The 24,122-nt window shown below is 33.2% G+C and overlaps 1 protein-coding gene and 1 non-coding gene across 3 annotated transcripts in view; one reads left to right on the top strand and one right to left on the bottom strand.

Moving 5' to 3' along the window:
• LOC124233510 (PTB domain-containing engulfment adapter protein 1) overlaps positions 1–24,122 on the top strand; it is a 271,296-nt gene that overhangs the window by 225,281 nt on the left and 21,893 nt on the right. The window contains exons 7-10 of one of the 2 annotated variants that reach the window (XM_046650656.1): positions 282–419; positions 20,841–20,957; positions 21,154–21,234; positions 21,636–21,728. In XM_046650656.1, coding sequence (XP_046506612.1) covers positions 282–419; positions 20,841–20,957; positions 21,154–21,234; positions 21,636–21,728 — 429 coding nt within the window. The remainder of the gene's footprint in view (positions 1–281; positions 420–20,840; positions 20,958–21,153; positions 21,235–21,635; positions 21,729–24,122) is intronic. The other variant, XM_046650657.1, reaches the window with a different exon arrangement.
• LOC124233521 (U6 spliceosomal RNA) lies at positions 6,545–6,651 on the bottom strand. The gene has a single exon (XR_006887089.1). It is a non-coding gene; the product is annotated as a U6 spliceosomal RNA (small nuclear RNA).

The following is a 24,122-nucleotide window of genomic DNA, read 5'->3' as shown; positions in this document are numbered from 1 at the left end:
CTTGTAGCTCAGAAAGTCCATAAACCTCTGATCCTCTTGTATTTTGCTTGTGTTTTTCTAAGTACTATTGAAATGACCATCTTAGTTTAATCCTGAGTCAGGAGGTCCATCTCCATTACATATTTGTTTAAGTTTGTGGTGTATGTAATTATAAAACCAACGTTTGACAGATTATAGTTTCACTTTTAAAGTCATAAGTTGTCTGTTATTAACACAAGCTGGTATTTCAGAAAAGGAAAAAAAATCTCTTCAACTATGTTTATTTCCATCTGTGTTCACAGGAAGTCCAACACAATTGCCAGCTTCACAGAATATCATTTTGTGCAGATGATAAAACTGACAAGAGGATATTCACTTTCATATGCAAAGATTCTGAGTCAAATAAACATTTGTGCTATGTATTTGACAGCGAAAAGTGTGTAAGTATGCCAGATGTTTTAGGGTGGTTTGTTCTATTTTACAAACCAGGAATTGTCTTGTTTCCGGCATTAGTAAAGTATTTGGAAATGAACAAGGTCTGCAAATACTTAACTACACTAATAGATTCATCCTGTCATGAGAATATGCTTCAGCACTTCATCCCTAACTAAATTCTCATGTTCATGGGCACAAGCTTGCATGCATGCAAATTTCTTTTCTTAGAACATCATGCCTGCTTATGTTATACATTTATTTCTCTTATGATCATTTATTTGTAATTTTAATCTCAAATATAATTTAGTAATATGCACATAATGCAAAGAGTAATGGTGAGCAGAGTTGTTTTTTTTAAGGGATGTGAAGGATATGATGAAAATAAATATTTTAAACTCCAGGAAATAAAGTCTGTATGGCTCCTTAAAAAGACTCTAATACTTTGAAAATCTTGTTCTTAATTTTCATTATTCAGAAAACTTAACATAATGAAAGGCAATAGAATAGTATGTGTGCGTGTGTGTGCCTGTGTGCATGCATGTGTTGGCACATGAATATAATGAATGTAATCTAAAGTTTTTAGTAAGTAAGAGCAATTAGGGAATTCCAAAGTTAAATCCTACAACAGTTCTTTAATCATTTGGGATCTTAAAGACAACCTCAAGTCTTGATTATAAGCATGTTAATACTAATCATAACTTAGTCTGAGATCCTATTATAAAACATAAGATGTGAATTCTGAGCACACATTGCAACCATTGATGGCCTTAATGAAGGAAGAACATCTAACCTCAACAAGATTATTGGCTTAGACAGAAAAAAGAACTTAATCCATTTACAGTCGTGTGCTGCATAATGACATTTCAGTTAACAATGGACCACATATACAACAGTGGTCCCATAAGATTAATACCATATAGCCTAGGTGTGTAGTAGGCCATACCATCTGGATTTGTGTAAGTACACTCTATGATGTTCTCGCAATGACAAAATTGCCTAATGATGCATTTCTCAGAACGTATCCCCATTGTTACACAGCGAGTGACTATATTTGCTCACTTTTTATGCTGTCAAAAATAGCAGAGCACCATTATTATTATCACTACCATGTAACTTAATTCTCTGGTTTCAGTATGTGAGCTTCTTGAGAACAAATACCTTTTTATTTCTCCTTGTAAGTCCTACATCAGGTGGACAATAGATGCTCAATGAATTTTTTCTTAAAGAAAAGACCACATGGAAAAACTCACAAAAAGTAGAGCAAGTTCTTATCTGTATCTCTTAAACTATGGTGCTCTAAAAAGGCAAACTAACGTGCTAAGCTACTTGGAATCATAATATCTTTTGAGAATTTGAGGGAGAACATCTCCCTAGAAAAATATGCTTAGCCATATAAGACAATATTATGTGCATAATAGGGCATTTTATATGAAGTGCAAGTTGTTTTTGAAATTTATCCTAATGAATGAATGCAGTATATTTAATGTTCCATCTTAGCCATGATTGTTTGCAGATGTTTTTTCTATGTGATTGAGAAGATTAAAGTTGATATTTGTTGAATTCTTCTATGTATAAGGTATAATAACCTTTTACCACTTCTACCAAGCAGTAAACTCAGTTGTCCTTCTTTCTTGCCTTACACATAGAAATAAATTTTCTTGGGGTTCTTTGAAATATTAAAAATCATAGTTCATTATAAATATTAGCCTTCTTATAGTTTTGTGTCACGTGTTTTATCTTTATTTGATCCCCATCCAAATTTCTTACGTGGTTATTTAAAACATAAGCTTACCAGAATCCTTGTGTAATTATATTGTGTTAAAAGTGTAAACTCCATTTCTCCCTGATCATAATTGTTTGTAATTCATTTCAAGAATTTCAATTCATTGACCCATTATTCTCTTTGGATATAGCATATTGGCTTTCTTTTTTCTTGAAGGTTGAAAATAATTTCTTGAAGCCTACAGCAGTGGCTCACAACCATTACTGTGCATAATATTCATAAGCAGGGCCTTTTAAAATACAGTTCTCTGGTTCCCACTTTAAAAAATAAGTTCATATTGATGGGGGCTGGAGCTCAGGAAATCCACAGTGAGCAAGTTCACCAGGTGATTCTGCTGCAGGTAGATGGGAGTCTGGGCTTTGAAAAGCAGGGGTCAAGATGGTTCTCCAACTATAAGTTGGCATCACTTTCGTGAGCTCAAAGAGGACACATTTTCTCGAAGTTTTATTTCCTCAAAATTTCATTTCTTCGAATTATAATAATGACTATGTTTATAAAGTTGATTTGAGATGTATGTAGAATTGTTGATATGCCATCCTCTGTAATTCTCATTTTAAACAACTAATCATAGAGTATTAAAACAGGAAAGTAAATTATGGCACAGCTGGCACAGTGCTTTCCTCTTATTTTAAGAAACCAAGGCCAGAGAAGTTGAGTGACTTTCCCAAAGTTACAAAGCTCGGTAGTTACGGAATCAAGATTAAAATTTAAGACCTTAGATGGCCACTGTAGCATTTGTCTCCTGCTATATTACTGCCATAACTGTGACCTATTCCAGAGTCTGTCTGCTCTTTTTGGGGCCTTCGTCTTACCTATTCATTGTATTTTGTCTTTTCAGTATTTCTGTGTACTTGGTGAGAGTTTGAAAGATAGAGGAAATCTTGTATGCCACAAGACTGGAATTCACTACTTTGTTAACAATATTATGTTATATTAATGAATCCCCCTCCCTCTTTGCTAATAGTGAGGATCACATGGGGAGCTAGAGTACCAAGTCCTGCCAAGCAGTAATGAAGAGAGGCATGTGACGAAGCTGAACCTCTGTCCCCACCAGGCAGTAATGAGGCAGTGCTCTCCCATTGCCATTCCCCTGATGGAATTGTGTCAGAGTGAGCCACCCAAAACACAAAGTTTAAATAATTTCTAGACTCTCATAAAATAATATGTAAAATATCCAGGATTCATTGAAAATCACTCATCAAGAAACTGGAAGACCTTAAACTAATGAAAAAAGATGACCAGTAGATCCCAACACTGAGATGAGAGAGATATTAGAATTATCAGACAGAGATTTTTTAAAAAGAGCCATCATAAAAATAAAAAATAAATTATTACAAGTACACTTGAAACAATAAAAAGTAGAAAGTCTTTTCAAAGAAATAGAAAATCTAAGCAAAGAAAATAACAGATATAAAGAAAGCCCAACTGGGAATGTTAGAAATGAAAAATACAATAACCAAATAAAAAACTCAATGTATGGGCTCAAGGGCAGAATGGAGAGTCAGAGGAAAGAATCAGTGACCTAGAAGATCAAAAAATAGAAAATGCCCAATCTGAACAACACAGATAATAAGCATATGTGTGTGCACATGCACACATGCAGGTATGCACACAAAACAATTCTAAAACCAAAAACAAAATAGAACTTCAGGGACCTGTGGGACTATAACAAAATATCTAACATTCGTGTGTCATCAGAGCCCTGGAAAGAGAGAGAAAAAAAGGTAGCCTTCAAAAAACATTTGAAAACATAAAGTTGCTCACTTTCCAAATTTGGCAAAATATGTAAACCCACAGATTCAAGAAACTGAGTGTACTCCAAACAGGATAAACCCAAATAATTCCACAGCAAGACATATCATATATAGTCAAACTTTTGGAAACTAAAGACAGAGAAAAATCTTGAAGAGAGCAAGAGATAAACAAGTCCTTACCTATAGGAGAAAATCAATTTGAATGATGTTGTATTTCTCATTAGAAATCATGAAGGTGAGAAGGAAGTAGCAACATATATTTTGAGTGCTGAAAATAAGAGAACTGTCAAACCAGAATCCTAAATCCAGAAAAAATTTACTTCAGGAATTAAAGAGAAATGAAAAAATTATCAGATGAAGGGAAACTAAGATTATTTGTTACTACCAGACCTATGCTAAATAAATGGCTAAACAAAAAGGAAATAATAAAAGAAGAAACTTTGGAACATGAAGAAGGGAAAAATGAACAGTATAAGCAAACATATGGGTAAATCTTTAGTTTTCTAAATTGTGATTGACAGTAGAAGCAAAAAATACTTTCTGACATGATTCTAAGTGCATATATAGAAAATATAAGGCAATTAAACCATAAACAGGCAAAGTTGAAGGGATGTAAAGGGAGGTAAGGTTTCCATATCTCACTTGAACTGGAAAAATGACAGCCCTAGAAGACTGATAAGTTACATAAATACAATGTGAATCCTAGAGTAACCACTAAAAAACTATACAATGAGACACATTTAAAAACACTATGGGGAAATCAAAATTTTATTATTAAAATTTTTCAAAAACCAATAGGAAACAGTGAAAAGAAAACAGAAAGAAAAAAATAGAGAAGAAACAGAAAAATAATTTAAATAGCAAACTTAAGGTGTAACATATCAAAAATCACATTAAATGTAAATGATCTAAATATACCAATTAAAAGAGATTATTAGCATGGATTAAAGACCTAACCCAGATACATTTTGTCTACAAGAAACTTGCTGTAAACATAATGATATAGGTGATATAGGAAGGTTGAAAATAAAATAATGGAAAAGATATATCATGCAAAAATTATTATCAGGTAAAGTATGTTTTAATATCAGATAAAGTAGACTGCAAAGTAAAGAAAATTGTCAGAGACAGAGAATGGAATTACCTAATGATAAAAGGGTCATACCACCAAGAAGTCAGAGCAATCTAATTGTATGTGACCGAACAATAGAACTGCAAAATAAGTGAAACAAAAATTCATAGAACTGAAAGAAAATGTAAGATAAATAAACAAACATACAATATAGTGGGAGACTTCACCACCATGCTACCTAATATTGTAAGAACAACTAGACAGGAAATCATCAAGACTATAAAATCACTCAACAACATCATCAACCAGTGGGATCTAATTAACCATTATAGAGAACGCCACTCAACAGCAGAATGCACGTTGTTTTTCAGTGCCGAAGGAGCATGTACCAAAATAGACCGTATCCTAGGCTATAAAACAAATCTCAAAAATTTAAAAGCATGTATTCTCTGACACCAAGTCAATCTAAAAATCAATAACAGAAAGATAATAGGAAAGTCTTCAAAAACGTGGAAACGAAGTTTCCAGGTAAACATTCCATATGTCAAAGAGGACATAACACTTGTAAACATTCCACATGTGAATGAGGAGTTCTCAAAGAAAAAATTTTAAAATGCAGTGAACTATATAGAAATGAAATAGAACATAATATTTGCGTGATACAGCTAAAACGATGCTGAGAAAAATTTATAACTAAGTTAATAAATTTGAAAAGAAGAAAATCTCAAATCAGTAATCTAAGCCCCCACATCAAGTACTTAGAAAACAAATTATCAAATTAGCTCAAAGTAAGCAGAAGGAAGAAAATAAGAACAATAAATGAAGAAATTAATAAAATTGAAAGCGAAAAAAATAGAGAAAATAAATGAAGTGAAGCTGGTTCTTTGAAAGATCATAAAAATGACAAAATTTTTTTGTAAGTTTGGCAAACTAAAAAAAAAGACACAAGTTACCAATATCAGGAATGAAACGGGATTTCCCTGCAGACACTCCAGATAGCAAAAGAATAATAAGACGATGCTTTATGCAACTGTATAAACGTAAATTTGACAACATAGCTGGATTGGATTAATTCCTCAAGAAACAAAACTACCACATATCACCCAATATTGGATAATTTGAACATCCCTGTAACTATAAAGGAAATTGATTTTATTTTTTCCTTTTTTGTTCATTATATTGTATACTTTATTCCAAAGTCAATAAATACACGTCTATAGCATGAGTTTAAGTATTTCTATTGCATTTTATTTTATTTCAATCACTTTTTGACAACCATTATGTCATTTCAAATTTTTACCATGGTAGGCAATGCTGCAATGCATATACTTTATGTATTTATTTATTTATTCATTATTGAAGTGTCGTTGACATACAATATTATATTTGTTATAGATGTACAACATGGTGATTCGACATTTGTATACATTATGACATGATCACCATGACAAGTCTGGTAACCATCTGTCACCATACAGAGTTATTGCAGTATTATTGACTGTTCCCAATGCTGTACATTACAAAAATACGGAATGCTTCATGAATTTGTGTGTCATCCTCACACAGGGCCCGTGCCAATCTTCTCTGTATCTTTCCAATTTTAGTATATGTGCTGCTGCAGCGAGCACTAAAGGAAATTAAATTTATAATTTAAAACTTTTAAAGAGAGCTCTCCAGGCCTAGAGGTTTCACTGGAGCAATCTATAAAATGCTTAAAGGAGAATTAACATTATTCTACACAACTTATTCCAGAAAAGAGAAGAGGTGAGAGCATTCCCCATTCCAGTTTATGAAACTAGTATTTACCTGATACCAAAACCAGACAAAGATAGTGCAAAAAAGGGAAAACTACACACCAGTATCCCCCAGGAATATAGATGTAAAAATTCCTGACAAAGTATTAGCAAATTTAATTCAGCAATATATAAAAAGAATTATACAGCAAGACCAAGTGGAGGTTGTTCCTTGGATGCAAGTCTTGTTCAACATTCAAAAATTCAACATCATAATCAACCATATTCACAGGCTAAAGAAGAAAAATCATATGATCATATTAATCAATGTTTTAAAAATATTTGAAAATAATCAATATCCATTCATGGTTGAAAACTCTTAAAAAATGGCAATAGAAGGAAACTCCCTCAGCTTGATGAAGAGCACTTAAAATTAAAACTATAGATAACATTTGACTTAATGGTGAAAGCTGAAAGCTTTTCTCCTAAGATTGAGAACAAGGGAGGGATTTGCACTCACACTACTCTTATTAAACACAGTCCTGGAAGTTTCAGCTATTGCAATAAGGGAAAAAAAGAAAATAAGAAGCATGCAAATTGTAAGGGAAGAAATGCAACTATTTGCAGATGGCATAATTGTTGTAAATTCAAAGTAGTCTACCAAAAAAGTTTCTGGATCTACTAAGTGAGTTCAGCAAGGTAGTAGAATATGTGATGAACATACAGAAATCAATTGCATTTCTGTATACTAGCAGTGAACAGATGGATACAAAAATTTACGATTGCTTTAAAAAGCAAAAAACGTAAGTGTAAATCTAACCTTCGGTGAAAAATTGTATAGTATTGTGTGCTGAAGACTACAAATCACTGATGAACAAAATGAATGGAGATATAAATAAATGTAGAGACATGCCATGTTCACGGATTGGAAGACTCAATCTAGTAGATATGTCAGTTTTCTTCAAATTAATGTACAGGTTTAACACAATTCCTGTCAACGTCTTAGCAAGAGTTTTTTGTAGATATAGACATTATTCTAAAATTTATATGATAAGTCAAAGGACTAGAATTGCTAAAACAGTTTTGAAAAAGAACAATAAAGTGGAACAAATAAAGTCTACCCTATTTCAAGACTTATTATATACCTACATCAATCAAGACAGTAGTTTTGGTGAAAGGGTAGATAAATAAGTCAATGTAACAGAATAGAGAACACAGAAATGAGCCTACACAAATATGCCCCACCAATTTTTGACGAAGTTAGGAAAGCAATGCAGTAGGGGAAAGATGGTCTTTTCAGCAAGCAGTGCTGGTGAAACTGGACCTCTATAGACAAAAAACAAAATTCGCTTTGACCTCAGCCTCACATCTTATACAAAAATTAACTGAAAATGCATCATGAACTTAAATGTAAAACATATAACTATAAAACATTTAGAAAAAAGGGAGAATCTTCAGGATGTAAGGGCTTGGCAAAGAGTTTTTTGACTTAACAGCCAAAGCAGGATCTATAGTGGGAAAAAAAAGGTAAATTGAACTTAATCAAAAGTAAACATTTTCTCCATGAAGGGCCTTGTGAAGGGGATGAGAAGACTAGCTAAGACTGGGAGAAATTCTTTGCAAACCCGTATCAAGCAAAGGTCTAGTTCCACAATATATAAAGAACTTTCACAACTCAACAGTATAAAAAGTATCAATCAAATTAGAAAATGGGCAAAAGATATAAAGAAGCATTTCATTGAAGAAGATAGTCAGATGGCAAATAAGTACATGAAAAGATATTGGCATTGGTATCCGTTAGGGAAATGCAAATTAAAATCAAAATGAGGTATCAAGACATGACTATCAGAAAGGCTGCAATACAAGCATACCTCATTTTATTGCACTTCACTTTATGGTGCTTTTTATAAATTGAAAGTTTGTAGAAACCCTGCATCAAGCAGGTCTATCAGCACCATTTTTCCAACAGCATTTGCTCACTTTGTGTCTCTATGTCACATTTAGGTAATTCTTGCAATATTTCAAACTTTTTTATTATTATATTTGTTATTGTGATCTATGATCAATGATTTTTGATGTTATTATTGTAATTGTTTTGTGGTGTCACGAACCATCCCTATATGATGGTGAACTTAACCCATAAATGTGTGTGTTCTGACTGCTCCACTAACCGATGGTCCTCTGTCTCTCTCCCTCTTCGGACCACCCTAATCCCTGAGACACAATATTGAAATTAGGCCTATTAATAACCCTACATGGCCTCTAAGTGTTCAAGTGAAAGGAAGAGTCACGTATCTCTCACTTTAAGTAAAAAACTAGAAATTATTAAGCTTAGTGAGGAAGGCATGTCAAAAGCTGAGAAAGTCTGAAAACTAAGCCTCTTGCACCAAATGTGAGACAAATTGTGACTGCAAAGGAAAAGTTCTTGAAGGAAATTAAAAGTGCTACTCCAGTGAACACATGAATGATAAGAAAGTGAAACAGCCTTATTGCTGATATGGAGAAAATTTTAGTGGTCTGGATAGAAGATCAAACCAGCCACAACTTTCCCTTAAGCCAAAGCCTAAACCAGAGCAAGGACCTAACTCTCTTCAGTTCTCTGAAGGCTGAGAGAAGTGAGGAAGCTGCAGAAGGAAAGTTTGAAGCTAACAGAAGTTGGTTCATGGGTTCAAGGAAAGAAACCATCTCCATAACATGAAAGTGCAAGGTGAAGCAGCAAGTGCTGACGTAGCAGCTGCAGCAGCTTATCCAGAAGATCTAGCTAAGATAAGTAATGAAAGTGCTGCACTAAATGGCAGATTTCCAATTTCACCCATTTCCAAATGAAACAGCCTTATATTGGAAGAAGATGGCATGTAGGACTTCCATAGCTAGAGAGGAGATGTCAGTGACTGTCTTCAAACCTTCAAAGGACAGCCTGACTCTCTTGTTAGGGGCTAATGCAGCCCGTGACTTTAAGTTGAAGCCAATGCTCATTTACCATTCAAAAAATCCTAGGGCCCTTAAGAATTACGCTAAAGCTACTCTGCCTGGGCTCTATAAATAGACCAACAAAGTCTGGATGATAGTACGTCTGTTTACAAAATGGTTTACTGAATATTTTAAGCCCACGGTTGAGAACTACTGCTCAGAAAAAAAGATTCCTCTCGAAATATTACTGCTCATTGAAAATGCACCTGGTCATCCAAGAGCTCTGAAGGAGATGTACAATGAGATTAACATTGTTTTCATGCCTGCTAACACAACATCCATTATGCAGCCCATGGATCAAGGACTAATTTCAACTTTCAAGTCTTATTATATAAGAAATACATTTTGTAAGGTTATAGCTGTCATAGACAGTGATTCCTCTGATGGATCTTGGCAAAGTAAGTGGGTGAGCAAAGAAAGTGGTTTCTTAAGATGGAATCTACTCCCAGTAAAGATGCTGTGGGGGTTGTTGAAATGACAACAAAGGATTTTGAATATTACATAACCTTACTTAATCAAGCAGTGACAGGGTTTGAGAGGATTGATAGCAATTTTGAAAGAAGTTCTACTGTGGTTAAAATGTTATCAAAAAGCATCCCATGCTACAGCAAAATCATTCATGAAAGAGACAATCAATGCGGCAAACTTTATTGTTGTCTCATTTTAAGAAATTCCCACAGCTACCCCAACCTTCAGCAACTACCACCCTGATCACTCAGCAGCCATCAGCATCAAGGTAAGACCCTCATCCAGCAAAAAGATCTGTAACCTTGCTGAAGGCTCCGATGATGGTTAGCATTTTCTAGCAATAAAGTATTTTTTAATTAAGATAGGTATATTGATTTTTTAGACATAATGCTATTGTACACTTAATAGACTACAGGATAATGTAAACATAACATTTATATGCTGAAAACCAAAAAATTCATGTGACTCACTTTACTGCAATATCTGCTTTATTGCACTGTTCTGGAACCAAACTCTCAATATCCCCAAGGTATGCCTGTAAAAAATGCTTACAACACCAAATGCTGGTGAAGATGTGGAAAAGTGGATCACTTGTACATAACTGGTTGGGATATAAAATGATACGGCCACTTAGGAAAAGTTTGTGTTTCATAAATAAAACTAAACATGCAACTGTCCTATGACCCATTTGGGCAGCTATCTCAGAGAAATTAAAACTTGTGTTCACACAAAAACCTACACATGAATGTTTATAGCAGCTTATTCATAATAGCCCCAAATTACAAATACCTCAGATAATGGATGAATGATCAAACAAACTTTAGTACATCCAAACTATGGACTACTCCTCAATAACCAAAAGGAATGAACTATTAATACACGCAGCAACCTCAATGACCCTCCAGATAATTATGAAGTGAAAAGTCATTCCCAAAACCTTACGTACTGTATGACTACCCTTTTCTAAAGTTCTTGAAAAGACAAAATTATAGAAATGGAAAACGGATTTTCCAGGGGTTAAGGAAAGGGTAAAGTAGACTGGAAGAGGGTGTGGCTATAAAACAGCAAGATGAGGGATTCTTGTGGTGATGGAATTATTCTGTATCTTGACTATATTAATATCAATATTAATTGGTTGTGATTTTTACTATAGTTTTTCAATATATTACCATTGGGGAAAAGTGGTTGAAGGGTACATAAGATCTCTGTATTATTTCTTACAACTGTATATAAATTTAAAATTATCTCAAATTAAAAAGTTTACTTAAAAAAAAAAGTGGTGGGAGGCCAGCCCAGTGGCATAGTGGTTGAGTTCGCATGCTCCCCTTCAGTGGCCCATGGCTCACAGGTTCAGAACCCTGGGTGCAGACCTAGCACCATTCATCAAGCCACACTGTGGTGGCATCTCACATAAAATAGAGGAAGATTGGCACAGATGTGAGCTCAGCGACAATCTTCCCCAAGCAAAAGAAGAGGAAGATTGGCAACAGATGTTAGCTCAGGGCCAATCTTCATCACAGAAAAAAAGTGCTGGAAAATAAGTTACAGCCTATTGGGCCAACCCTTTCATCTTATTTTAAGTAAATCCAGGCCAGAGAAATGTAATGTCTTTCCCAGAGTCACAAAGCAAGTAGTGACAGAATCAGAAATACAATCCAAGACCCTACCCTAGATTCCCATTTCCACATTCTTCCCGTCATATTATATTACCACATTACTGTGACCTCTCCAGAGTCCGTCTGCTCTTACTGGGGCCTTCATCCTATTCATTCGTTGTATTTGATATATTCAGCATTTCTGTGGCCTTCTACGGGCTTGCTTGAAATTTAGATGAAGGCCTGCCCTAGGATGCTACAAAACTGGAACTCACTTTATTAATATCATCGCGTTGTGTTACTAAGATTTAACATTTGCACAACTTCTACAGTCATCTCATTAAGTTTAAAAATAAAATTAGAATATGGATATTCATCATGATGTTATTGATTTAGTTTCTTTAACATAAGGCAAATATAGTCACTGTCAATTTTTTAGCCATCATTTTTATATTTTTTTCATAATTTTGTTTCCAAATGGTAATAAGTATACTTTATTCACTGGATAATGCCTTTGCTAAAATTTAAATAGTAGCCCCAATAAGAAGATGAAACCCTTACCACACCCACATTTTTTTTTTAATTATGTGAAGTGAGATATAAAGTAAGACAATATTTAAAATCCTCTTTCTTATTTGTTAACTAATTGTAAAGTAGGGTTCATGTGTCAAAAGAATCATATATTATTCATACCAGAGGGAATCTCTGCACCCAGTTGTTTTACAAGGTCTCTTTGTAAGCTATTTATTATATACTCTTGTTATGGTTTTATTTTATGTTTGCCTTGTAATATTTTTTTGGAACTTTTGTTGAAGTTAAAAAATATTCTTGCTGTTTATATTTCATTACATGATCGGAGAAAAAAAAGAATCTTCTTAGCTTAGTCATCCAGTGGAATATAATTAGTTGATAATCAGGGTCTGAAAGCTTATTGCTGCTGAGTGTTTCCACCCACAACTAGTTTTCATCTTGCCCCTTCATGAAATACTAAAATTTATATATCAAATCTGTAAGTAAAGAACCTCCAGTGAATGGGCTGATTCTGAGAAAAAGCAGAAATGACCAATTGTAAACCAGAAAAATAATTAGTTATATTATAGTTACTATATATTATACTATATATAGTATATATATATAATATATATACTATATATTATACTATAGTTAGTTAAATTGTTTGAGATTCTTTTGTATGTGATCATTATAATTCATATCTTTTAGGCCAGTTACTCAAATTTTGTGCAATTATTAGGAATATTTGGACCAATATCCTGTATTGACTGTCTCACCATACTGGCCAAGTAGGAAAACAGTCCTTACTGTTTTCCTTTTCACTTTTAAAATTATTTTTATCAAGAAGTATGGAGTTTCCTAAAATGTAATTTACTGACTGTAGAGCTTACCTCATCACACTCAGTAGTGGTAGGGAATGCAACACTGTTTGTTTGTAAAGATAAATTTTTATGGAAATATGAAGAATTTTTCAAAGTAAAAGTTGCTATAATTGTTTAGAGAATCTCTATATTTTTAAAATTATTGAAATATTAAAGAGTTTTAGGTGCCTCATAAAGCTATTTGTAAAAAAATTTAGATGGGCAGCGCACTTTGCTATACAAACTGTTGTAGTAAATGACGGGTTAGTTAGAAGGTTCCACTTTATTTATTATGATCTGGGATCTTTTTCTGCTATCTCAAATCATATATAACCAAGACATTTTTGTTTCAAACAGCCACTGAAACCATTAGAGTATGTCATTTCTGTCGCAGGTTTGTGAATGTGATTTTAGTTGAATTTTAGTGGTTTATGTTGCATAGTGTTTATTGACAATAAATAATTCTTTTCTAATATAGAACACTGTGTTTCTTTTGTGGAGAGCCACTGCGGCATAGGGTAGGGCTGGGACTTTAACATTAGCAAGGCAGAAACTCAGATTCTTTTTCTGTCATCCATAAGCTATTTCAGCAGGCAAATTATTTAATGTTTCTGAATATTTGACTCCTCCTCTATAGGTTGAGAATAGCTTCTATTTTACAAAATTCTTGTGACTATTAAATCAATTGAGACTATATATGTAAAGTCTCTTATGTAGGTAGGCACACAACACGTTACATTTTAATATTATCATTTAAAGTTAATATCATTAATATTTAATATTGGCAAAACGAATAGAACTGATATAACTGAATTGAATGTATAATGAGGAATTTTAGACTTACAAATTGCTCTCATGATCAAACTATAGTAGTAGTATACCCTTATAGCATATGGAAACATATACATATATGTAAATATATGCAAAACCCTAACATATGTCTAGAATGATACACAAATTATAGTCATTACCTACAAAGAGGATAGAGGGGGCCAGGATTAAGGTTATGAGTTAGAGGAAACTTCAAATTTATCTGTAATGTTAAAAGGTTTTAATGCTGGTTTATAAATATATTCAGGGAATTGAAAAAAAGAAGGTAGTAATAAGTAAACATGAAAATTTCAGCGTACAAATAGCAAATGTAAAATAATCTAAATGGTTAGGTAGAACAGCTGAAGAGAAAAACAATAGGCTTAACATCAAATTTGGGATGGCAGAAAAAATGGTCAGTTAACTGGAACATAGTTGAGAAAAATTACCTAATCAAATGAACAGAGAAAATAAATAATAATGACAACAGAGCTATGATTACCTGTGGGACAATATAGAATGCTCCAACATATATGAAACTAAAATCACAAGAATACAAGTGAGAGAAAGTAAGGCAGAAAAGAATACTGGCTGAAGAATTCCCAAATGTGAAAATTATCGACTTACAGAGTTGAGAACTTGGCAAACTTCCAGCTGAATAAATTTAAAGAAAACTACCTGTAGTTATATCACAGACTATCTATGAAAGAGTTAGAAAGAGAGAGAGAGGGAATGAATGAGGAAATGAATGGATCTTGGAAGGAGCCAGAAAGTTTTTAAAAAGACGCATTCTATCATTACATAGAGATAAAAAAGTAATATGAATGGCAGCTGACTTTTCCTCAGTATCAATGGAGGCCAGAGGAGAATATGACAATCTCTTTAACACGCATAAAGGGAAAATATGTCATAACGGAATTTACGTCCATTGAAGACATCTTTCAAAATTTAAGTGAAAATAAAACATTTTGAGATAAATGAAAGTAGAGTGATTTATCACTGGCACAATGCACTGTAAGGTGTGCTGGGGAAGTTCTATAGCCTGAAGGAAAATAACACCAAAGGCAACTCGAATGTGCAGAAAGGAAAAAGAAAAAAGAAGGACTGCAAAAGGTAAAACTGTGGCTAAATGTAAGATTGTTGTTTATGTCCCTCCATTTAAAACAGAACTATTTAAAGCAAAAATTATAGCATTGTATCGTGATGTTAACAAGTAAGAATAATAGCACAAAGGATGTATGCTATTGGATTTCATGGACTTATACTATTGAAAGGTTGTTATTATTTATGTGAAATGATACCATATCAACTCAGTAGACTCTGCTGAGTCAAAGATGCATATTGTAATCACTAGAGCAATCACTAAAAGTTAAGGTAAAGGTCTATAAATACAGCCTAGAGAGAAAATAAAATAGAATACTCATTTTTTTTAAATGGAACTAAAAGGAGGAAAAGAAGAACAGAAACATAAAAACAGATGGACCAAATAGAAAGTAAACAACAAGGTAAATGTAAATAGACTAAAGACAGCAATCAAAGGCTGAGACTATCAGGATTTTAAAAATGCCCACCTGTTTGCTTTCTGGAAGACACACTCTTTAAAGACAAACACAGGTGAAAAACAGAAGAATGAAAAAATATATGCCACACAAACAGTAAGGCTAAGAAAGCTGATGTGACTATATTGATATCAAAAAGGTGACTTCAAGGCAAGGAATATTACCAGACACTAAGAGATACAGCCCATAATGATTAAAGGACCAATGTGTGTTCATTTAATAACATCACTTTTTAAGAAATGAAACAGAATACCTAACAAAATTACAGGGAGAAAAAGACAAATCAGCAATCATAGTTGTAGTTTTTTGAGGAACATTTGTCCTGAGCTAATGTCCATTGCCAATCCTCGTTTTTTTTTTTTTTTTTTTTGCTTGATGAAGATTGGCCCTGAACTAACATCTGTGCCAGTCCTCCCCTACTTTGTATGTGCGGTGCCTCCACAGCATGGCTGATGAGTGGAGTAGGTCCGCATCTGGAATCTGAATCCACAGAAGTGGAGCATGAAACTTTAACCACTAGGCCACAAGGCCAGCCCCACATACTTGTAGATTTTAATGCCATTCTCAACAACTCACAGAGCAATCAGAGAAAAAAATCAGTAAAGTTAAGAAAAATTAGAAAAATATTATTCACCACTTTGATCTAATTGACGTTCCAAACACTATTCCAAACAATCACAGAATATGCTTTCTTTCTGAATGCACATGGAATGTTTACAAAGGTCCACAATAATGGACCATATTGCAAGACTCAATAAATTTCAGAATTGAAAATATCATAGAGTATGTTATCTGACCATAAATGGTCAAAATATTTGAAATTAAAACACTCTTCAGATAACAATAGCTCAAGGAAAAGTCACGAGGGGAATTAGATTATTTTCGAAGCAAATAGAAGTAAAACACAACATATCAAAATTGGTAAAAGACATTTAAAGTCAGTGCTTAGAGGGATATTTATAGCTTTAAATGCTTCTATGAGAAAAAAGAAAAGGATTAAAAGTAATCATCATGGTCTTGACATTAAGAAGTTAGAGTAAGAACAAATTAAAAACAAAGTAGAAGGTAAAACAATAATAATAAAGAATAGAAATCAATGACATTGAAAACAGACAATAAAGAAAATTAACAAAGCCAAAAGTTTGTTCTTCAATAAGCATGATAAAATTAACAAGATTAGATCAAGGACAAAAATGAGAGAAAGCACAAATTGTCAATACCAGAAACAGAAGAGTGGACATAAGTACAGATCCTACAGTCTTTAAAAGAATACAAGGAGAAATAGAATATAACTGCTAAGCCAGTAAATTTGGCAAATAGGATGAAGTTAATGAATATCTTGCAAAACTCAATTGACTGAAGCTGAAAAAATAGGAAATCTGAATATACATTAGTTGAATATTTTTAAAATTTAAATTAAAAATACCAGGGCCAGATAGTTTCACTGGTAAGTTCTATAAAAAAAATCAGCTTAATAGATGCAGAAAAATCACTAGACAAAATGCAACCCAATTGATGATAAAACAGTATCCTAGGAATAGAAGGGGCTTCTTATTCTAATAAGGACTTTAAAAATCCTGCAGATGACATAAAATTAATGGTGAATTATTAAATGCTTTTTCCTAAGATTGGGAACAAGACAAGGATGTTTATTCTCACTCCTGTATTTAGCATGGTGTTTGATGTCTTAGCTGGTGAGTAGTCAGGAAAAGAAACAAAAGGCTTAAAGATTGGAAAGAAAGAAGTAAAACTATCTTTTTCACAGATAAAATATGAATTTTTAAAAAGAATATCCTGCAGAATCTACAAATAACTACTAGAATTATGAAGCAAATTTAGCAAGGTCAATATACAAAAATTAATTGTGTTTCTGTCTACCAGAAAAAAAAGAAACAAAAATCTATTTACTAAACATGAACAAACATGAAATAATTAGGATTTTTTTTTAAGAATATACGCTGAAATCTATGAAACTTTGCAGAAAGTAAAGACTTAAAATAATAAGACAGAGCTACCACATTAATAGTTTGGAAGGCTTAATTTAGTTAAGTGGTCAATTCTACCAAATTGATCTATATATTCAAGACAATTCTTGCCAAAATCACAATGGGATCTTTAGTAGAAGTTGAAAAGTTGCTTTTACTGTGGTAATACAAAATAGCCCAGAATAAAAAAAAATTAATCTGGAAAGAAAAGACCAAAGTTGGAGGACACATATTATCTGATTTCACAATGTACTTTAAAGGAATTGTTATCAGAATTGGGTGTTATTGATGTAATGATAGCCAAATAAGTAAATGAACTATATTTTAGAGGCCAAAAAAATCAAAATGTGACAAGACAATTCAATGGATAAAGGAAAGTCTTTTTGACAAATGGTATTGGAACAACTAGATAAGTATATGAAAACATACTAATTAAAAATTAACCCATACTTAAGCTACATAAAAATAATTTGAGATGGATCATAGACATAAAAGTAAAAGTTATTATGGTCTGCTATAAAACTTTCATTAAAAATAGGAAAATCTCTTTATGAATTTTAAGTAAACTGATTTCTTAGAAATGACCCTAAAAGCACTTAATATAACAGAAAAAAAGTAACATGAAACAATCAAAAATAAAATTTTTCTGTTACTCTATAAGCAGTATTAATAAAGTGAAATGGCAACTTATATCTGAAAAAGGATTTGTATCCAGAATATATAAAGAACTAAATATCAATAATAAAAAGACAAAAAAAAAATAAAAATGGGCAGGAGGCAGTCTTGTACAGGGAGTTCACTAATGAGAGTATAAGAAAGGCCAATGGTCACATGAAACTGGGCTAATTTAATTATTCAACAGAGAGACTTAAATTACAATCCCATTGAGATAGCATTACTCGTTCAGTAAAATGACTAAATTAAAAAGACTGTCAATATCTGATGGTGAGAATGTGGAGCAACTAGAACTCTCTTACTGGCTGTTTCTTATAATGTTAAACATAGACCTATCCTATGATTTAGCAATTCCATTCTAGATATTTACCCAGAGAAATGAAAACATATGTCCACAAAAAGATTTTACAAGAATGCTTGTAGCAGCTTTATTTATACTAAGAACTGAAAACACCACAAATGTCCCTCAGTAGGCAAATGGATAAATCAATTGTGATATATTCATTTGATGGAATACTAATCAGTAATAAAATAAATGCTACATACATCTAAGAAACTCAAAAAGAAGCCAGACACAAAAGAATATATGCTGTATGGTCCATTTTTATGGATACAAGGACAGGCAAACCTGATCTCTGATAATAGAAATTAGAGCAATGGTGACCCATAAGCAATGTGATTTGGCTAGCAGTAGGCGACGGAGAGCTTTCTGGGATAAGAGAAATACTCTATATCTTTAATGATATAGTGGTTATATAGGGATACACATTTGTCAAAACAAATCTGATTGTATAATTATGATCTGTGCATTTTATTGTATACAAATTTTATCCTCTTCTCCCAAAAAGTGTGAGGCTTATAGAGTCAGATATTTGGGATTTGAACTCCAGGTTCTCGGCTCACTATGAGACCTTAGGCAAGTTATATAACCTCAAAGAATTGCAGTTGTATCGTATGTATTATGGGGATAGTAATAATCTCAACCACATACAGCCACTATGAGAATCAAGTGAATGTATGGAGAATATTTACCAGATAGCAAATGCTGTTTTCATAAAAAGATGTGTTATCATAAAAGATGTCTATCATAAAAAGAGAATATAGTTTTTAAAAAGTTATTATTGTAAACAGATAATAATGAAGTCAAATGTTATTTATGATGAATCAACAATGTTACTGCTTAAATGATTCTTTATAGTATACAGCTTGAGTATAACATTTTGTCTTATTAAGAGGACACAATGAACCCATCATTAAAAAGGTAGAAGAAATAATCATAATTTAAAAATATATATTTTTATTATAAAACAAATACAAACATGTCGCCCAAAGTTTTGAAAGTAGAAACAGAAAAAAACACTCATAATCCTACAACCTATTATAACCACTTTTACTATGTTTTAATAGTACACAAAATCCCAACATCTAACAAGCAAATTTTTTTCCATATATATTTTTCATTAGTTTGAATCATTGAGCACACATAATGTGGTATCTGGCATTTTCATTTATATGGTATTGCTTAATGTAACTGCCTTTCTTTTCCTTTTCTTTTCCTTTTCCTACTTTTTTTGTAAAACAGATAGTCCTATATAATTTTGTGCATATTTTTTGCATGTTTTTAGTTAACGAAACACTATAAATATTTTTTATGGCTAAAAGCCCTCCTTAAAGAAAAGTAGCAAAGTACAAAAATGACAATGTTTTAAATAAATAATCTAAGTTTTATTAATAAAGCGTATTTTCAACTTAGGTTGATCATAGCATATCACAGTTTTAGAATTTGCAGTAAATCAGTTAAAGCATGGCGTTTTCAAGATTTAATATTATTCTCAGTTTTTATGTCATCTGGAGGTCTTATTAAATATGGCATATTTGTGATGTATTAAATCAATGAATGCCTTTACCAACTTCTTTCTGTGTTAAGTAAATCTTTCTTTAGTGTTTACATTTTGCAAGGCTGTGATATCAGCCGAGATATGAATGGAGAACGAATGAGCCAGTGGACTTAGGATATTTGTGGCAGTTTCTGATCTATATATATTTTGCTCAATCAACACTGTGTTTTACAAAAACACTGTTCGTAATCACTTAAAATTGGGAGCTTTTATATAAAAATTAAGATCTCACATATTTAAAATCTGACGGCTCTACGTTGGAATTGCTTATTTCCACAAGCCAACAATAAGCTGGAACTGAGTAGCAGTTGCTCTGTTTGAAGAGGGCGTTACCTAGAGTTTTCCACGGACAACGCCCAGCCACGTATTCAAATTACCCGCCAGGTTTAACAAACCCTCCTCACTAAGATGAGGAAATAAGTTGGCCCGATGCTTCCATTTAATAGGCAGTAAAAATTTGAGGAAGGGAGGCAAACAAACTAGGAAAAAATACGATGATCAAAGAGATGAAAAGTTGGATAGAGCTCTTGCTTCCAACTTCAGCAGCTATTCATGTAATTGCCATTTTTTTTTTACGTTGTGCATGGGGAGGCATTGAATATGAGCGTAGACTACATTGCTCGTTTCCTACATCTCTACCCCCAGCCGTTGCCCTTTTGAAGTACCTCATGCGAATATTTTCCTGATCAAAGAACAGTTGGACATATTATTATTAAAATGCAAATCATTTTTTTTTTTTATTTTTACAAAGGCTGAAGAGATAACTTTAACAATTGGCCAAGCTTTTGACCTGGCATACAGGAAATTTCTGGAATCTGGAGGAAAAGATGTTGAAACAAGAAAACAGATTGCAGGATTACAGAAAAGAGTGAGTAAACTAAGCTTGTTGTTTCACATTTATGTGATGTAAGTACAGGGAAACTTGCATATCATCAAACAGATTTAGAAGGCCTGCCATTAAATTTCCCCCACACTGATTGGAACTGCTTTCACTGTGTTCCTATAATTTTTCATTCCTGATCCCCTGCACAGTTTTTAACCATTTTATATTGAATTCCCACAAGAACTTAGTGTTCTCATGTGACTTTGCTTCACTTCCTGATGCTTCTCATGGGGATCAGAGCAGCAGAAGCAGCAGATGCTGGGTAAGTGGTTTCCCATGCAGATCAGATTCCTTTGTAATTAAATTACACCCTTTCTCCACTCTCTTCGAAATCATCATAAGCAAGTTTCACTGTCTTGTGGTTATACTCCAAGATTATGGGTACAGATTGCACAGTGCAATGAGAAAACACAGAGATGAGGTATTAGGAACATGAAATTTGCACATACATAAAAACGTGTTTCAAATTTAATGATGTATCTTTCCAGTGACCTAGAATTCTCTATTTCCCAAGCTTTATCAAATAATTTTCTCCCCTGTGCACAAGAGTACATTGAAATTTTAAATAATATAAAATGCTATTCATTAATGTAACCAATATAATAGCTAATGTTTTCCAAGAATAAATTTCTGAAGGTTATTCAATAATCATTTGCTTTTTAGATTCAAGACTTAGAAACAGAAAATATGGAACTTAAAAACAAAGTACAAGATTTGGAAAACCAGTTAAGAATAACCCAAGTATCAACATCTCCAGTAAGTATGTAGATATATGTGTGAGTTTTTTAGAAACAAATTTTGATGGTGATAAAACATCTCTGCATCATCAGCTCTGCAATATTTCAAATAATACTCTAAGATAAGTAATTTAAAGCTAAGTGTGGATAGAGATGAAAGGTGCTAAACAAGGTTAGTTGAAAAATTCAAATTACCAGATAGCTCAGACCAGAGTTGTTTTTCCATGTTGCTCTTTTCACTTGTGTTTTCTAGAATAGTTTAAACCTCAATGTGGTCTTTTTCTCTTTTTGGCATATTTTTCCTTTCACTCATATCAATTACTGTTTACTGAGGTTGGATTAATGACCTGGTACCAATCTACCTCTGGAGTACTGAACTTCATTTTAGAAATCCTACTGTTAACAAGACAGAATATGGCTTCTTATATTACATAGCAAGGATTCCCACTGGGAGTGACAGAATTGTATTTCAGGCACTAAAATGAGTGGTAATCTCTGCAGATAATACTCAAGTATTTATAGTTAAAATGGAACTGCTTTCACTTTTTTGGTTCATCGTAGATTTGAAATCCTTTTCCCAATACCGTGTATAATACCATTATTTCGTGATTTTGGCAAAGGGAATTTTTTGGAGGGAGATGGAATGTAAAGCAATTAATATTTTTCTAGACAAAATATATTTAGGAGATTTTTTTTCTTTTTGAATCATCTATATTACTGATATTCTCCATTGAAGTGTATATTTTATTTTGCATTTTTAAAATGTTTGATATATAACTTAGTGGTGTGACATTATGAACTGAGATACAATTTTGGCATTTATAAACTTTTGAAAAGAATTTTTCTTGCAAATTGCAAGTCTATTTTGGCTCAATCTCTAGACTAACTCAATGAAAACTCTTTAGCATAGATATATTGTGCTATCTAGTACTAGGATATTTCACCAGTTCATCACCACGAAGAATCCTTTTATAAGAAGTTGCATTTAGGATTTCCAATTTGGTGTACCCTGGAAGTGGGTCAAAAAACTTTCTTTCCTCTAAATTCACACTGAAGCAGTTGGTTGCCAGTGGGGCTGACGTGGCCAAGGTGAGAGAGGTTGAGAGTGAGGTTCCTCTGTTCCTGTGTACCTTTGTTATTCCCAGTGAAGTGCTGGAGCATCCTCTTCAGGTTCCAGCTTTATTATAATGTCCCTTCCTTTTTTTTCTCTTCACTACCATCACTATTTGCATCTTATCAAGATTATGATTTTTTCTTGTCAAGGAACAGAGCATCCCCTCAAACTCTTTCTTCAACCTTCAGTTCCCAAATGCAGCAACACCCTTTTGTGTCTTGTTGAAAGTCTTATTATAAGCCATCCTGTGAAACAAACTAGGACTTACTTTTTCAAGCAGTCTTAATAAGGCCATCATTCCTGAAATTCATTGCATATGAAAAGCAGCTTTACTTCAGCCCTTGTTTTTACAAAGGAGTGAAATAAGATCTATCGCCATTTTGGATGCAAACCCAAAGCTTGCTCATTGTGTGCCCTCTGTCTCTAGAAGAACGAAGGATATCCCTTGAGGGGCGGGGTGGATTTGGGAAGAACAGAGAGGTTTGGAGCATGTTGATGAGACTCCCTCCTTTTGTCTCCTGAAAGCAGACACCGCCCTGGACTAGCACTGGGGCAACTGAGAAGAAGGTGGGTCATGGTGGGGGCTCTGCCTGTGAATTGGTGAGCTCACCTGCTTAGCAAGTCAGCTTCAGAAATGGCAAGGGGCAGGAGGAATGAAGAGATGACAATTGCTTCAGTTCCCTTGACCCTCTGGTGAGACAGCCTATACAAGCAGTGAGCATGACAGATAGTATGTAAGTGAAACACAGCCTGCCTGTGACTATATTCATTTATTCAGCAGTTCTCATTGGTGGAGTCAGTTATATAAAAAACAATAAAATTATTCAAATAGCCAGTTATTAAAATGGATTAGCTCCCCTGAAGTTGTCATTTAATAATTATTGTAGGCATTGTGTTCATCTCAGTACTGAATGTGCCTCAATAGAATGCTTCAGACTGTAACTCAAATGTTGAAGAAAAAACGGGAAATTATTTTCTTTGAACTACGCTTTTGCACTTACTACCCATGTGTAGAAAATTTCTTGCATCTTTGATCATTATGCAAATAACTCAGATTATAACTTTGCCGTCTATTTATATTCTTTTGTCACAGTAATATCTTTGTCTGTATTTTTTCTTTAACTTTTGAAAATTACTTGTCTCATTACTTTTTGGCTCTAAATTTTTATTATATGATTTTTGAAATTGCTGGATACACTGGAGGATGTATATCTTCCTTAAGACAAAAAATAGAAATTATTAGATTCTTAAAAGAAATTGAACTCAACATTTTAAAATTGCTAAAAGATATCTGATTAA

Source organism: Equus quagga, unplaced genomic scaffold (genome assembly GCF_021613505.1).
Source record: "Equus quagga isolate Etosha38 unplaced genomic scaffold, UCLA_HA_Equagga_1.0 203_RagTag, whole genome shotgun sequence".
NCBI classification, from domain to species: Eukaryota; Metazoa; Chordata; class Mammalia; order Perissodactyla; family Equidae; genus Equus; species Equus quagga.
The sequence above is the reverse complement of the archived record's forward strand: the minus strand, read 5'-3'. Positions and strand labels throughout refer to the sequence as shown.